Consider the following 15,862-nt stretch of genomic DNA (forward strand, 5'->3'; position numbering starts at 1 on the left):
AACTAGGTTAGTGGGGCCTGGGGTGATTCCCTCAACTCAAAGATACCCTACATTTGTGTCTAAAGTGGTGGTTTTCCCGCAGCCTAGAACCACTGGCCCCTGAAAGTCCTTCCTCCGGGTTAAGTTAATCCCTTCGGCTTGGGCTGAAGTTTTGGCTTGGCTTTGTTTTTTCTGTTGCTCATTAGAGATGCACCCCCTGAGCTGCTTATAATTTCCTGCTGACAATCCTGTCTGGCTCTATCAGTCTTTTGGAGCTTTGTGTGTGGATGAGAACAGCTCGTGAAAAACACAAACGAAATCCAGCCGGTTTGGCACTGCGGCAGGAGGTGTGGACTCTGCCCTGATTGGCAGAGCGGACCCGGGAACCCACTGAAGCACTCTGGGCCTCAGTTGCCTCATCTGTAAAGTGGGGGCATGTTGACAGCCTAGTCCCTCATGGCCAGCTTTGCCCACAGTGTTTGGGGTTACGTGAAGCTCGAAGCCCAGAGAGCCACCAGTTCTGGGGAACAGGGCCACACCTTTGTGTAGATGGAGCTAACCCTCCGCCTCACCTTCTCCTGAGGAAACCACACCACCCTCTCAATAAACACTCAGCCGGTCTCCAAATTCATCTGTGACTTTAATGGCTGGACAAGCAGATGGTCTCTGTGGTCATCCCGGACTGGAAGCTGGAGGGCTTCCTCCCAGGCTCAAGCCTGGCCCCCAGAAACTGCTAACCTAATGGGATTGCATGTGGGGCGCCTGAGTGGCTCAGTCGGTTGAGCATCCGACTTTGGTTCAGGTCGTGATCTTGCAGTTCGTGAGTTCAAGCTCTGCATCGGGCTCTCTGCTGTCCGTGCAGAGCCCGCTTCAGATCCTCTGTCCCTCTCTCTCTCTCTGCACCTCCTCCATTCTCTCTCTCACCCTCTCTCTCTCTCTGCACCTCCTCCATTCTCTCTCTCACCCTCTCTCTGTCTCAAATTAAAGAAATTTTAAAAACACAAACCACATAGTCAGGGACGCCTGAGGGACGCCTGGGCGGCTCAGTCAGTTAAGCGCCTGACTTCGGGCCAGCTCACGATGTCACAGTTTGTGAGTTCAAAGCCCCACTTCGGGCTCTCTGCTGTCAGCACAGAGCCTCAGATCTCTGTCACCTTCTCCCTCTGCCCCTCCCCGCCTCTCAAAAGTAAACATTAAAAAATATCACACTATAAAAAAAACCACATAGTCAGATTTCTGGATAGAGATTAGATTCTTCACTTCATGATTCATCAGGGGAAAAGGAAAGGTTTCGCGCATAAATCTAGACATGAAGTACCTATTAGCAGTCTGGCTGACTTCAAATACTCAATAAACAAATCACTCAAGTGTAAATACGATTCTCTCCAAGTGCCCGGCCCCCCCTCCATACTCCTCACGTCCCCTCTGCCCCTCTGCCTGGGCCCTAGGGGGATGCGAGGCGGCTCCTGGGCTCATTTCCTGCCAGCTGGCCTGAAGGCGACCTGTGTCTGTGAGACCACGGAGCCCTGGAGAGCTGGCCTGTAATTGCACAAACGTGAACTCGTCTGCCTCTGGGGCAGAGAAAGAGCAGGAAAAGCACACTGTGGCCAGGTGAACGTGGGAATGGGTCCATGCCCCCCCCCCCCCACACACACACAGGCTAATGACTAGCTACTTAAGAAGGAAAACATGGAACAAATGAGAGGAGGCTCCAGCCGCACCCCCCCCCGGCCCCCCACAGCTTCCACGAAATGTCCGCCCGTCACACAGAGAGGATCCGGCAAAGACAGGGGTCAGAACCAGTTAGGAGGGCCGGTCGACTCCATACTTGAGGGTGAACTCCCTGGCCTCCCTGTGGAACAGCTCCGGATCTTGCTTCAGTAGGTCTGCGAGCTCCAACCGGACCGGCTGCCCCAGGTCTGGTCTGTTCACCAGCACGTTGAGGGCCTCCAAGACTGGGGAGAGAAGCCAGGTCAGGACATCAGGACGGAGAGAAAAATCCAGGGAAGGAGGCGATGGCAGCCCCCTCCCAGATCCCCCGGCACCTGCACGCTCAGTCCGTGGGGGACCCCAAGGAGGTCGATTTCTTAGGATGATGACATTACAACCAAGTTAAAAGCCCCTCATTCCTCACTGACGGTGCCCAAAGCCGTCTGTCTGGCTATGTCAGTGCTTTTCAAACCATGTTCCATGGCTTCACAGAAACGTCTCATCGTGGGGGGTCAATGAGATAAATGGGGTTTCTGTTTCCAACAAGAGCCGCCCTGTTTTTCTGTTTGATATTAAGAGTCCAAATAGCCCTAAGTCGGGCTCCACGCTGACAGTATGTCGCCCGCTTGGGATTCTCTCTCTCCCTCTCTCTCTGCCTCTCCTCTGCTTGCTCTCTTTCTCTCTCAAAATAAATGAAATTAAAAAAAAAATTTTTAAAAAGGATTCCAAATAAATCAACTTTTATTTGGGAAAAGGGGTTCTGAGGCTCCAGACTATAAAGTGCTATTGCCCCGTGGCTCCTAACCTTTCACGGATGGCTCTGGGAACCAGAAGGCGGTGGGCCATCTCTCGAGGCACATGCACGTGTGAATACACGCCAACATGAAGTTCTAAGTTAAAAGTGCTGCACAGACCCCCTGAAGCTCACCCAAGGACCACTCCTCCTCCCCTTCCCCCACCCCCCGCACCCCGCGACCTTGTTTCTAAGGCTAAGAACTCCTGAGCTGGTCCAGGGGCACCTGAGTGGCTCAGTTGGTTAACGGTCCAACTTCGGCTCTGGTTGTGATCTCACGGTTCGTGGGTTCGAGCCCCACGTCGGGCTCTGTGCTGACAGCTCAGAGCCTGGAGCCTGCTTCAGATTCTGTGTCTCCCTCTCTCTCTGCCCCTCCCCCACTCATGTTCTGTTTCTGTCTCTCAAAAATGAATAAATGTTAAAAAAAAAATTAAATAAACACTAAAAAAAAACCAAAATCCTGAGTTGGTTCACACACCGATGACGTTCACGGACTCTATAGAAATGCACTGTCCAATATGGTAGCCACTAGCCACATGCAGATCTCTAAACTGAAAGGAATTAAAATGAACTGCAATCAGGAATTCAGGTCAGTCGCAGGACCACACTTCAGGTGCTCCATCGCCACCTGTCACAGAGGCTAGGGAAGTGGACAGGGCAGCCATGGATCATTTCCATCACTATAGAAAGTTCTGCAGGGTAGTGCTGGTCTAGAGTCAGCCAAGCCCGGCTGTGAGTCCCAGCTCTGCCACCTGACAGCGGGACGACCACAGGCCAGTGCTTCACTTACCACAGGCCTCACTGTGCTCATCTATGCAACGGGCAATGCGAGCACTCCGTATGGGGCTGCTGGGGGACTGGATGAAGGTGGTGTGTGAAGCTCCTAGCACAGGGCAGAAAGCATTTAATCCACACGTACTGCCATTACTGGGCCAATCCCCTCAACTGTCATTTAGGGCTCTGAGCCTGCAAAGGAGCAGACCTCGGCAAGGTCCGCAGACAGAGCAACAGAGCAGGTCCCTCCCAGACCCGTGGCCACGCTGCTCTGTCCCACCTGCCCAGGTAGAAAGCCGAGGCAGGACCAGGTCAGCAGGCCCAGGATCTCAGGACGCATCCCTTCTATCTGAAGACAGGCTCAGCTGAGACCCGCCATTTTTATCTCCCCTCTTTGGGGCGTTTTCTGATTCAAAATCAGTCCCATCACCTCTCCTCCAGGATCAGACCCTCCCGTTAGGCGAGGCCCAGCCCCACCTTGGCAGGTCTTGGTGTAAGGACTCCAGTTCTCCTTGCTGGTGATGGGCAGGCAAACCTCTCCATTGTGGCCCACGTTGGGGTGGTAGATCCTGGTGGTGAATGTCACTGTAGGAGGCTTGAACGGATAGTCCTCAGGGAAGTTGATGCGCAGGTGGAAAGCCTTGAGGTTGTAGGGTGGCTTCTCCTGCGCAAGAGAAGGGGTGAAGCTCTATTCCAGCACACGTCTGCTCTGAAAAGCCTGTTTTCCTCCCGGGGCCTTGGTCTGGCGGCCCCTCTCCCGGCCTCGCCCCTGGACTCCGAGGAGTCCTCTGTGGCACGCCCAGGTGGGACCATGAACGGACACGGGTGGTTCCTGTACTCACTGGGCAACTGAGCCGTGGATTAGTGGAGTCACAAAAGAACACTGGCCTGGGAGTCACAAAAGTCCCACCCTGGCTCTTTCTGTGCAACAACTGTGGGCCAGCCACCTCCCACCTTTGGGCCTCAGCTTCCTCGTTCGAAAACGGGGTCACATTTGAGTAGGACTATCTCAGCTCTTTTTTTTTTTTTTCACTGGATAATTAATTTCTGTCCATTTCTATTGAAAAAGAATCGACAAACACGATGGTGTAAGTGGATGGTAAAATGACTACCACCATGGGCTCAGCGAACGTCCGTCTTCTCACACAGATACAATTAAAAAGAAAAGATGGGGCGCCCGGGTGGCTCAGTCAGTTAAGCATCCAACTCTTGGTTTCGCCTCAGGTCATGACTGCATGGTTCATGAGTTTGAGCCCCGCATCCTGCTCTGTGCTGACAGTGCAGAGCCTGCTTGGGATTCTCTCTCTCTCTCTCTCTCTCTCTCTCTCTCTCTCTCTCTCTCCCTCTCTCCCTCTCTCCCTCTCTCTCTGCCCTTCCCCTGCTCTCTAAACAAACAAACAGGGGCGCCTGGGTGGCTCAGTTGGTTAAGCGTCCGACTTCGGCTCAGGTCATGATCTCACGGTCCGTGAGTTCGAGCCCCACGTCGGGCTCTGTGCTGACAGCTCGGAACCTGGAGCCTGTTTCGGATTCTGTGTCTCCCTCTCTCTCTGCCCCTCCCCTGTTCATGCTCTGCCTCTCTCCGTCTCAAAAATTAATAAACGTTAAAAAAAATAAACAAATAAATAAACTTTTAAAAATTCCATCTATAGATGAGTTCATAGAGAATTTGTCTTTCTCTGCCTGACTCATTTCACTTAGCATAATGCCTTCAAGGTCCGTCCATGACGCCACAAATGGCCATCTCGGCTTCAACGTCTTCATGTTGCAAAAGAAGAATGCAATAGAAGAATGAAGCATGGGAGAAATCATTACTGGGGGGGGCGGAATGGAGAAAATGAGGGGATCATAAGAAGTCAGGGGCTTGGGAATGTAAAATGGTGCAGCCACTGTGGAAAAACGTATGGCAATTCCTCAAAAATCTAAACATAGAGGGGGCGCCTGGGTGGCTCAGTCGGTTAAACATCCGACTTTGGCTCAGGTCATGATCTCATGGTTCGTGGGTTCGAGCCCCGAGTCGGGCTCTGTTGACAGCTCAGAGCCTGCAGTCTGCTTCGGATCCTGTGTCTCCCTCTCTCTCCGTCCCTCCCCTCCTCATGCTCTGTCTTTCTCTCTCAAATGGATTAAAAAATTTAAAAAAAAATCCGAACACAGAATTAGCACAGGATCCATGCTAACAACCCAAATACTCACTGATGGATGAATGCAGAAACAAAATGTGGCATACATGTACAATGGAATATTATTCACCCTTAAAAAGGAATGAAATTCTGACGTGTGCCCCAACATGGATGAACTTTGAAGACATTATGCTAAGTGAAACAAGCTAGAGAAAAAAGAACAAATACTGTATGACTCCACTTACGTGAGGTACCCAGAATAGTCAGATTCACAGCCATAAAATAGAAAATGAGATGCCAGGTGATGGGGCGGGGCAGGGGGAGAGGGAATGGGGAGTCAGTGTTTCATGGGTACAGAGTTTCGGAAGGGGAAGATGAAAACGTTCTGGAGGTGGGTGATGGGGACAGTTGCACAACAATGCAATGGGGTTAGTGCCCCTGAACTGTAAACATAAAAAGGGTAAATATTGTTATTGTGTACTTTACCATAATAAAAAAATTTAACAGAGAGAAAGAACTCGGGGGCTGGAGTGACTGGGGGTTAGGGGTAGCCAGGGGCCAGTAGAAGACCCTCCAGACTTCGAGCAAACTGAAAAACTTTCCTGGGTGCCTATTCTGTGCCACCTTGTGTTAAGAGCTTGACAAACATTAGTCCAGGCAGCAGAGGGCAGGGGTTCCATGGACTTTGGAGCCACGGTATGAATATTGGCTCTGCCACTCTAGCTGTGTGACCTTAGGCAAGTAACTTAACCTCTGTGCTTCCCTATGACAATAATAGGCTTCTTCATACAGCTTATGTGAGAACTAAATGAGTTAATTTATGTTAAGGGCTTAGAACAGCACATGGAAAGCACTATCTGTGTGTCAGTAGGTAATACAGTAGGTATTATGAAAACTCACCACTATTAGCATCTACATTTTCAGATGAGGAAGCTCAAGTTCAATGTCTTGTAACTTGCCCAGGGCCCCAGTGGAGTGCTGGAGGGGAACCCAGAATTGCCAACTCTATGTCTCCACATGTGAGCACTAGTCTACACCCCTAGAAGGGGGGAGCCCCAGAACTCGGGTGACCCCAGCACAGACTCCAGGGGCTTCTGGCTGCTTCCAAAGCTCCAGATCCTTTCAGAGCCTTTGTTACTGAGAAGACAGGACAAGGACATATGGATGTAAGCCCACAGTCAAAGTCTTAAGAGAACTCCTCTTAGTTAGCAGAGGGCAAAGGGGAGCCATAGGGGTCTTGGGTGTGTCTGAGATAAGAGATGGGGCAACTGTATAGGGCAGGTAAGGAAAATGGCTCAGCTTTTCATTCTTGATGATAAGAGACCAAGGCCTGTGCAGTGGAGACAGAGCCGAGCATGAGGCCTCAGAAAAGGACGGGAGAATGTCCATGTGTCCTGTCTGCAGGGTTGCATGCTGGGCTTCCTGGGTCTTAACAGAGGAGCCTTGGACTTGAAGGCCCTGGGAGCCCACCCCAGCTCTGCCTCAAGCCCACCATGTGGCTTTGAGCTCCTCCAGGAATCGGGACCCTCATCTGTAAAATGAAGAAGCTGGGCCACCCCGAGGGCTTTCATACTCTACCTTAGGGTCAGCTGAGAAAGTCTGCTTTCCTTCTAAGCTTTCGGTTTATTTTTCATTATTTTTTTTTTAAGTTTACTTTATTTGAGAGAGAAAGAGAGAGTGAAAGTCAGAGAGAGAGGAGAGAGAGAATCCCAAGCAGGCTCCTCACTGTCAGCGCAGACCCCCATGTGAGGCTCAATCTCACCAACTGTGGGATCATGACCCAAGCCGAGATCAAGAGTCAGGTGCTTAGCCAACTGAGCCACCCAGGTGCCCCTGAGTTTGGGGCTTAAAAAAAGCACTTGGCTATTCTTCCAGCTCTGCCACCTTATTTTTTTTATCTTTTTTTTTTTTACAAAAAAAATTCATTGCTAAGTGCTTAGAGAAGAGTTGGTGTTTTAAATTTTTTCTTTTCAACGTTTATTTATTTTTGGGACAGAGAGAGACAGAGCATAAACGGGGGAGGGGCAGAGAGAGAGGGAGACACAGAATCGGAAACAGGCTCCAGGCTCTGAGCCATCAGCCCAGAGCCCGACGTGGGGCTCGAACTCCCGGACTGCGAGATCGTGACCTGGCTGAAGTCGGACGCTTAACCGACTGCGCTACCCAGGCGCCCCGAAGAGTTGGTGTTTTATAGGTGTTGGCCAACTGCCTCACTGGAAGGGGGCTTCTTTGCTGAAGCTGTGGAGAATTGAACTTTAGTCCCAACAAAACTGCCATTGGATAAAAGTATTATGAAAGCTCACCACTATCAGCATCTACTATTATATTATATTATATTATATTATATTATATTATATTATACTATACTATATTGTATTATATTATATTATAATTATATTATTATATTATATATTATATTAATACTATTATATTATACTATTATTATGTCATTTTGGCAGCACTGATAATTGGAAGCTAATCATATTTTGTTCTGCGTCAATATCCTAAGAGCCCTAGAATTTTTTTTTCCAACCTCAAAAGTGATCCTATTTTAGCCATTAGTAAATCGTAGGAAAGTCAGTATCCTGCCACCTTATTCTGTGTGACCTTCTGTGTGACAAGTTACTCAACTGCCTCAGCCTCCATTTCCCCAACCCTAAAAAGATGTCAGTCTTCCTCACGGAGCGGTTGACAGGGCTCAGTACGACTGCTCAGGCAATGCCCTGGAAACAGGGCTCGGTCCACAGTGGGTAATGAATGGCAACTCTTACTATTAGCTTTCAAAAGCTCATCCCGCTGTCAGCTTCCGTGATAAGAGGTGACAGGTGGGGCCACCTTGGTGAGCATGTATGCGGAGACTGAGCTTTTAAGGGACAATCTGTCAGCTCATCCCACAGACCTGTCTGGGTTCTCCTTCCCCTGCCCTCCAACCATTCCTCCTTTACGGCTTCATCAGGCACTTCTGGGCCCCCTTAGCTGGCTGTTCTGCATCAACCTCTGGTCCCCCAATCCCAAGTGTTGAGAGTGACGAAAATGTCTTTTGTTATGTTAATGAGGTAGCTTTGGAAGCACCTAAGGAGGGGGGCTATAGTCAGGGGGAACCAACCAGGGGGTTAGAGGGCTGAAGGGGAGAAGGGCTAGAGTTCAGTCACCAAAGGCCAAAGATTTAATCAATCATGCTTAAGTAATAAAGCCTCTGTGAAAACCCAGAAGGGCAGGGTTCAGAGAGCTTCTGGGCTGGTGAACGCATGTTGGCTTGGGGAGATGGCGTGTCCAGAGAGGGCACGGAAGCCCCGCGCCCTTCCCCCATCTTGCACTGGCAATCTAGCAAGTAAAATGCTTCTGAGTTCTGTGAGCCGCCCTAGCAAATTAAGTGAACCTGAAGAAGGGGTCATGGGAGCCTCTGATCTATAACCATTCAGTCAGAAGCAACCGGGACTTGGGACTGACATCTGAGGGGAGGAGGGGCAGGGTGTGTAAAAGGGACAGTCATGTGGAACCCAGCCTTTAATCTGTGGGATCCGATGCTACCTCCAGGGTAGATGGAGTCAGAAGTGAGTTAAATAGTAGGACACAGGACATCCAGGGGCGCCTGGGTGGCTCAGCTGGTTAAGCGTCCGACTCTTGATTTCAGCTCAGGTCATGATCTCATGGTTGGTGGGTTCAAGCTCCAAGTTGGGCTCTGTGCTTGCAGTGCGGGACTTGCTTGGGATTCTCTCTCTCCTTCTCTCTCTGCTCCTCCCCTGTTCGCACTCTCTGCCTCTCTCTAAATAAATAAGCATTAAAACATGATTTTGGGAGGGCGCCTGGGTGGCTCAGTTGGTGAAGCGTCCAACTTCGGCTCAGGTCATGATCTCGTGGTTCACAGGTTCAAGCCCCATATCGGGCTCCGTGCTTCTGTCTCCCTCTCTCTCTGCCCCTCCCCTGCTCATAATCTGTCTCTCTCTCTCTCAAAAATAAATAAAACATTTTAAAAATTCTAAAAATATTGTTTTTAATAGTAGGACACCCAGCTGGTGTCCTAAGAATTGCTTGGAGGTGGGGCAGAGACACCCCTCCACACGCTGGAATTGTGCTCAGACCAGAAGACGCCCCACCTTGGTCTTGCCGACTGTGATTTCACAGTATTCTCTGAAATGTGACGTCCCCCAGGTGTCCCTGTCGCCCACCTTCTGCCTTCTCACCCGCTCCTCCACCTTTACTCTCATCCACCTCAGAGCTAGCCTCCCTGGGGCATCTAATCAGTCCCTGGAGCACCTTCTAGCACCTTCTTCCTCTGGCCCCTGAGGCCCAGAGCAGCTGTCCTCACTCCAAGCCAGGTAAACGGATTGCTTCAACCTAGCAGCCCACTGGACACGACCGAGGTTCCTATGTTGCCCCGAGTCAAGCCTTTCCCTATTTTTCAGGACTACCAGGCCGGCTGAAAGAGAAGAGGGCACAATCCAGGCCATTGCATTGTCAGTAAAAAGACCAAATCCTAAATAATCAAATGAATGGTTCTTTTTATCTTCCAAAGAGCTAATGACAAGTTTCACTGTTTTAATGTTTATGTCCATGTAATTAAACGTGTATAGATGACTCTCCCATAGAAAAGATCTTCAGTCTATTAATAATAAAAGAGAAATCCTGCACTCAGATTGGTCCACTAGAATATTATTTTCAGGGGGAGATTTTACTGAGAGAGATCTAATAAATGGAGACAAATCAGAATGGTAAAGATAAGTTATCTACGTCGCCATATGTAACAACAGTTGTCCTATCATTATATTATTGTACACCTGGAACTAATATACCACTGTAGGTTAACTATGCTAGAATAAAAAAGAAATAGTTGTCTGAAATATGATCTTTAAATTTATTTCTGGGGGACGCCTGGGTGGCTCAGTTGGTTAAGCATCCAACTTTGGCTCAGGTCATGATCTCGTGGTTTGTGAGTTCGAGCCCCGCGTCGGGCTCCGTGCTGAAGCTCAGAGCCTGGAGGCTGCTTCGGATTCTGTGTCTCCGTCTCTCTCTCCTCCTCCCCCACTCATGCTCTCTCTCCCTCTCTCAAAAATAAATACACATTAAACAAAATTTTTTAAAAAGACTATCAATTTAAAAAAAAACATTAATTTTTTTTTTAATTTACTTATTTATTTGGAGGTAGAGAGTGTGCGTAGAGGAAGGGCAGAGAGAGAGGGAGAGATAGAGAAGCCCAAGCAGGCTCCGCACTGTCAGCAGAGAGTCCTGTGTGAGGCTCAAACCCACAAACTGTGAGATCATGTCCTGAGCCGAAATCAAGAGTCGGACACAACCAACTGAGCCACCCCGGCACCCCAGGAATATGACCTTTAAAAGAAAACAAAATACATTTTGGGTTTGAAGGAGCAAATTCTACCAACTACGAACAGGAACTTTATCCCCAGCCTCCGACAAAGGTCCAAGAGATCTTTTCTTTCTTCTTTTGATGCTGTTTGTCTGTTGTAGCTTCTTGGTGGGCTCGGTGACGGGTTGTCACCAGGTGGGCTTGTCCTACGGGTTTGAGGACAGGCTCTCCTACCAGATCCAAAAATCTGTTAACCTCTTCATCGGTCTGCTCTGACCTCAGAAGCAATCAGTCCAGAGACCTCCTCTACCAACGACTAACCTCCAGTTACAAAAAGGACTCCACGACAGGGGAAGTTCTCACCCAGCCCTCAGCCTCCCTGCTCACGGCTTTGGCCTGTCACCCTAATCAAAGGCCATGATCCCCGGCGACACTCACAGGTAGCAGGAGGGCGTGCCACACCAGGACATCGGCATCATGGCTGAACAGGTTCCGTAGGTACCGGGGAAGCTTTGCCTGGAGACTCTCCAGCTCCTGCAGGGGATGCATCAGTGAGCAGCTTGCCGGTCTCCCCTACTTCAGCCCCCCACCTCCCTGTCCCAGCAGCGAGCTGTCCCAAGTTTCAAAAAGGACACCTTCAGGGGCAGAAGCCGGCGAAGTCAGAGCCCTCAACTACTGAGTTCTCAGAATGTGTCAGGCACAGCGCTATGTGCTTTAAGTGACTTATCCAACTTCAGGCTCACCAAGCTCTGGAGGTACTGGGTGGGAGGAAGGTGCAGATCGCTGCTTCCAGATGTTACCACTTGGGAGTAAACTCTCTTCAGAGCCTTTCCTCCTGAAACCAAGATACCACCTGACCTCTGTCATCTTGCTGTCTTCCTGAAAGGTCCTAACTCTCTCCCTCCCTCCCTCCCTCCTTACAGCATGCACTGCGTGTCTAGCATGACGACAGGCCCTTACAGTGCTCAGAGTGGACAGCAAAGACAAAGTCCTCCAGACCAGGCCTGGGGAAGGAAGACGGTTCAGACAGACTGCAGCAGAGAAACACATCATGCAGAGAAACAAGGGGACAAGGAGTGACTCACCCCGTCCCCTAGAGAGGTAGCCCAGATACCCGGACATCAGCGGATTCTCCCTACAGCCCTTTATGGAGCATCCTCTAGCGACACTTGAGTAAGAAGGGCCCAGCCCTCAAGAACTTTGCTGGAGTGATGGCAGAAAGGTGAATGTGACTATGTGAATAACGGGTACGGACACATAATAGGGAAGAGGACAGGGGAGCGGGAAGGTTTCGCAGAGGGCGCCACTGTGCCAGGCCATGCAGGGAAGGGGACAGGCACCAAGGCAGAGGCCGGGTCAGAGCAAAGATACAGTGTGTTCCATGCAAGCTCAATAGTTATTGATGGAAAAGGGATCCACGGTCAAGTACATCGGAAAGCACAAAGCTAAACAGATTCCTTTACTGCAGGACTTCCCAGAGCCTTCAATGTGCTATTGTGCATCACAAATCTCCAAGCTGTGCACCCACAGCATGCAGAACTTCTCAAACACATCGACCAAGGAACCCGTCTCCTCTTCGGGGGTCAACAGACTTTTTTTTTTTCTTTGAAAACAAAACAATAACAATAACAATAACAGATAAGAAGACATTCAAGGGCAAGGTCATATGCCTCTGGAACAGCAAATGGGTATAAACCATTGGTTGTCAACTGGGGGCAGTTTGACCCCACACCCCCAGCGGACACTAGGCAATGCCTAGGCCTTTTTTTTTTTTTTTTTAAGGAGGCTTCACAGCCAGTGCAGAGCCCAATGCAGGGCTTGAACTCATGACTCTGAGCTCAAGACCTGAGCTGATGGGGCACCTGGGTGGCTCAGTCAGTTAAGCACCTGACTCTTGATTTTGGTTGGGGCCATGATCTGATGGTTCATGGGATGGAGCCCCTGGTCAGGCTCTGTGTTGGCATCGCGGAGCCTGCTTGGGATTCTCTCTCCCCCTCTCCTGCCCCTCCCCCGCTCATGCACATGTGCACTTGTGCTCTCTCTCTCTTAAAAATAAAAAAATAAAAAAAAAAAAAAAGACCTGAGCTGAGATCAAGAGTTGGAATGCTTAACCGACTGAGCCACCAGGCACCCGTAGAACATTTCTGGTTGTCACACATTGGGGGAGTGATGCCAGCATCTAGTGGGTTGAGGCCAGGGATGCCGACAAACATCTTACAAAGAATTAGCCAGCCCCAGATGTCAACAGTAATGAGGCTGGGAAACTGTGGTATAAACAAAGGTGGCTCAAAACCAGTTCACAGTTTGGGAGGGGCTTTTCATACTGTGGACCACGTGAACTTTCTCTGAACCCCCAACATAGAAACACAACCCTGGCCCCATCTCCTATCTCTTAGCTAGCCCATACTCTCTATTCATAACAAAAAACTGCTTCTTGTGCCTTCTGCACAGGCTCTGACCCCTCATTTATTATATTAAAAAAATTTTTTTAATGTTTACTTATTTTTGAGAGTGAGACAGAGTGCAAGCAGGGGAAGGGGCAGAGAGAGAGGGAGATACAGACTCTGAAGCAGGCTCCAGGCTCTGAGCTGTCAGCACAGAGCTTGATATCAGGCTCAAACTCACGAACCGCGAGATCATGACCTGAGCCAAAGTTGGATGCTCGACCAATTGAGCCACCCAGGTGCCCCTTGGGACTTTTCTGTTATAAATGAGTTCTGCCAAAAGATTCTGCAAGCCTGAGGATGTGAAACCCAACCTAGGACACTCAGCTCTTTCTTGAGGCCTATTAGGAAATCACCTGACTCAGAGAAATAGAAAATAAAAGTAAAGAGGCCACTGGAAGGGTGTGCAGGTTGGAGCCCTACCAACCTGGACTCCTATCCCAGTCCCATCACTCCTTACTGGGTGACCCTGGACAATCGAGTTATTCTCTCTGAGCCTCCACTTCCTCATCTGTAAAATGGGGGTATACGGCTTCTCTCACAGGGTTGCTGTGAGAATCTGACGAGCTAATGTAAATGGCCAGGCACTTAGTGGTGCCAGTGTGATAAATACCGGCTCCTAGTTCTTTCCCACTTGGCTAGAAAGACCCTTTGCCCCACTTTGTTGCCAACCTCCGGATTTCAGTTCTTCTGGATTGAGCCTGCTCTGTGTTCCAACCTGAGACTCTCTAACTCTCAAAGGCGGAGAGGAGAAGGCAGCCCTCTTCACCCCCTTAACCCTGCTCCCACTCTGCATACTGGAAGGGCACTTCCAAGAGAGTCAAAGTCTGGGGCATGTCAGACCCATTACACCTGACCTCTCTTCCTTCCCCACCTGTGCCCACCTCCCGGCTACACCCCTTCAAACACCCTGGGTTTTCCCATATCCTAGGGAATTTGACCCTTCCCATCCTTCCAGACCTCATTTCAAATTGTGTCCCTAACTGGAAAGAAAGCTCAAAGGGAGGGGGGATTTTTGCTCATCTCTGCTTCCCTACTTCCTAGAACACGAGCCAGCACATAACAGGCATTCGACAACATTTGTAGAAGGAATGAGTGCGCACCACCTACTCCGGGACACCTGCCAGCTGCGCCTTGGCATCTTTTCCCCCCGAGAATACCCAGGGAACTTTGTTCCCGATTCCTACTCAACACCCCATACTGGTCGGGACTCTAGAAACACAGGTACCCAATTAAGGGCGGGGCATGAGCTACACCAAGGCAAAGACCTTGTTCTGGTTATCTCTGTCCCTAAACCCCTCCACTCCAGCAGAGCGCCTGGCTCCTGGAACCTTTCCAGCACCTCAGTGACAAGCAAGCAATTATTATCACAAGTTTCTTGTAGGAGAAAAGAAACCGAAACCAATTCGGGAGGAACCATCCGCATCCCCAGCGCAGCCCAGGGCGCCAGGGACAGCTCCGCTCCATACGCCCCCGCTTCCTCAGACTCCATCTCCTGCCCCTCTCGAAGACCTGCTCTTCCTCCGGGCCAAGCGGCGGTAATAGGGACAAATAACCGCGCTCGGAAAGCCGGGGGAGGGATGCAAGGAGCAGGTCACGGGAGGCGAGAGGAGCCGTGAGAGAGGGGTCGCCCGACCTCCTTACCTTCGCCACCCGCTTGCTGGCAGACATCTCGGGACCGAGCGTGGGGGCTTCCGGGCGCGGGGGCTTCCGAGCGCAGCAATAAGACCTCGGCCGGCTAGCCGACTCGGAGCGCACCTCCCCCAGCCACGCCCCCAGTGCCACGCCCCCAGCCACGCCCCCGCGGCGCAGAGGACTGGGGTTCCCGCCTGCCCGCGCGGAGGGCTGGGCTCCCGGGACCCGCGCGCGCGCGCGGCCGGGGGCGCGGCGGGCCCGGGAGCGCGCGGCGTTGCTTGTCCCTCACGCCCGCTGGGGGGCGCCATGTACCGGGCGGCGAGCCCCCGGGGGCGCGGCGCCGGTGCGTCCATCCGGGTTCTAGATGCAGCTCCGCCGCCGGAGGTCGCGCGTGGCCCGGCATCCCCACCGGCGCTTCCATGCCGCCGCCGGGACACCCTTTCCGTGAGTCAGCACGGACTGCTTGAGGTGCCACCGCAGCCCGGTCGCGGGTCGCCCGAGGCCTCCGCCGTCAGACCGCCGCCCTGAACCGCTGGAGCGCATTCCCGGGGCCTTCTGGACGAGCTACTTCCCCGCCCTGGGCCCAGTGTCCGTCTCTAAAAATGGGTGGGGGGTGGCGCGGACGACATCCCCTCCAGGGGCCCCCTTCCCTGGCAGCTCGGGTCCTTTGTGGTGTCCAGCGTTCGCCGATGGGACCGCGGGGACGCTTCTCCCAGGTGGCGGCTTGGTGCAGAGCACCGCAAGGGGGCGCTGGCGGACCCAGTCCTCGCGCTGTTGGGGTTCCGTTCACAATTCGTTTGGCCCTTGATTAGGTTTAATGTTTAGTGAGGGCCTACTCTGTGCTGATTTGGGGAACAGTTCGGTGGAGGGAGCCCTAAGATGGACTTCAAGAGCGAGCCTCCAGTAGGAGGCCGCTCGGCCTCCCTATACTACCACCGGTCCGTGACAAACAGGCCCTCCCCCCACTTCCTCCTGGGGTCTCCACCCCTCGGTGCCAGGGCAGACACCCTTCCCTTAGCCGGAGGCTGAGGCCACCGTGAAATAGCAGCCTTCAAGCACGGAGCAGCATCTGGGGAAGAATCACCTAGTAAATTTGGACTGCTTG

General features: G+C 51.5%; 1 protein-coding gene across 2 annotated transcripts; it reads right to left on the reverse strand.

Moving 5' to 3' along the window:
- Nucleotides 1–1,212: 1,212 nt before the first annotated feature.
- On the reverse strand, nt 1,213–14,888 carry UBE2L6 (ubiquitin conjugating enzyme E2 L6). 2 transcript variants are annotated; one of them, XM_030331875.1, is made up of 5 exons: nt 14,767–14,888; nt 11,117–11,212; nt 3,734–3,920; nt 3,273–3,365; nt 1,213–1,934 (listed from the first exon to the last, which is right to left on the reverse strand). In XM_030331875.1, exons 1-5 carry the CDS (start codon nt 14,791–14,793, stop codon nt 1,783–1,785), a joined length of 555 nt encoding a protein of 184 aa, XP_030187735.1. In that variant the 5' UTR covers nt 14,794–14,888; the 3' UTR covers nt 1,213–1,782. The 2 variants fall into 2 exon arrangements, with proteins under 2 accessions (XP_030187735.1, XP_030187736.1); XM_030331876.1 differs by lacking the exon at nt 3,273–3,365 and having other exon boundaries at nt 14,767–14,886.
- Between the last annotated feature and the right edge of the window lie 974 nt (nt 14,889–15,862).

The sequence above is a fragment of the Lynx canadensis genome, chromosome D1 (genome assembly GCF_007474595.2).
Source record: "Lynx canadensis isolate LIC74 chromosome D1, mLynCan4.pri.v2, whole genome shotgun sequence".
Lineage (NCBI taxonomy): Eukaryota > Metazoa > Chordata > Mammalia > Carnivora > Felidae > Lynx > Lynx canadensis.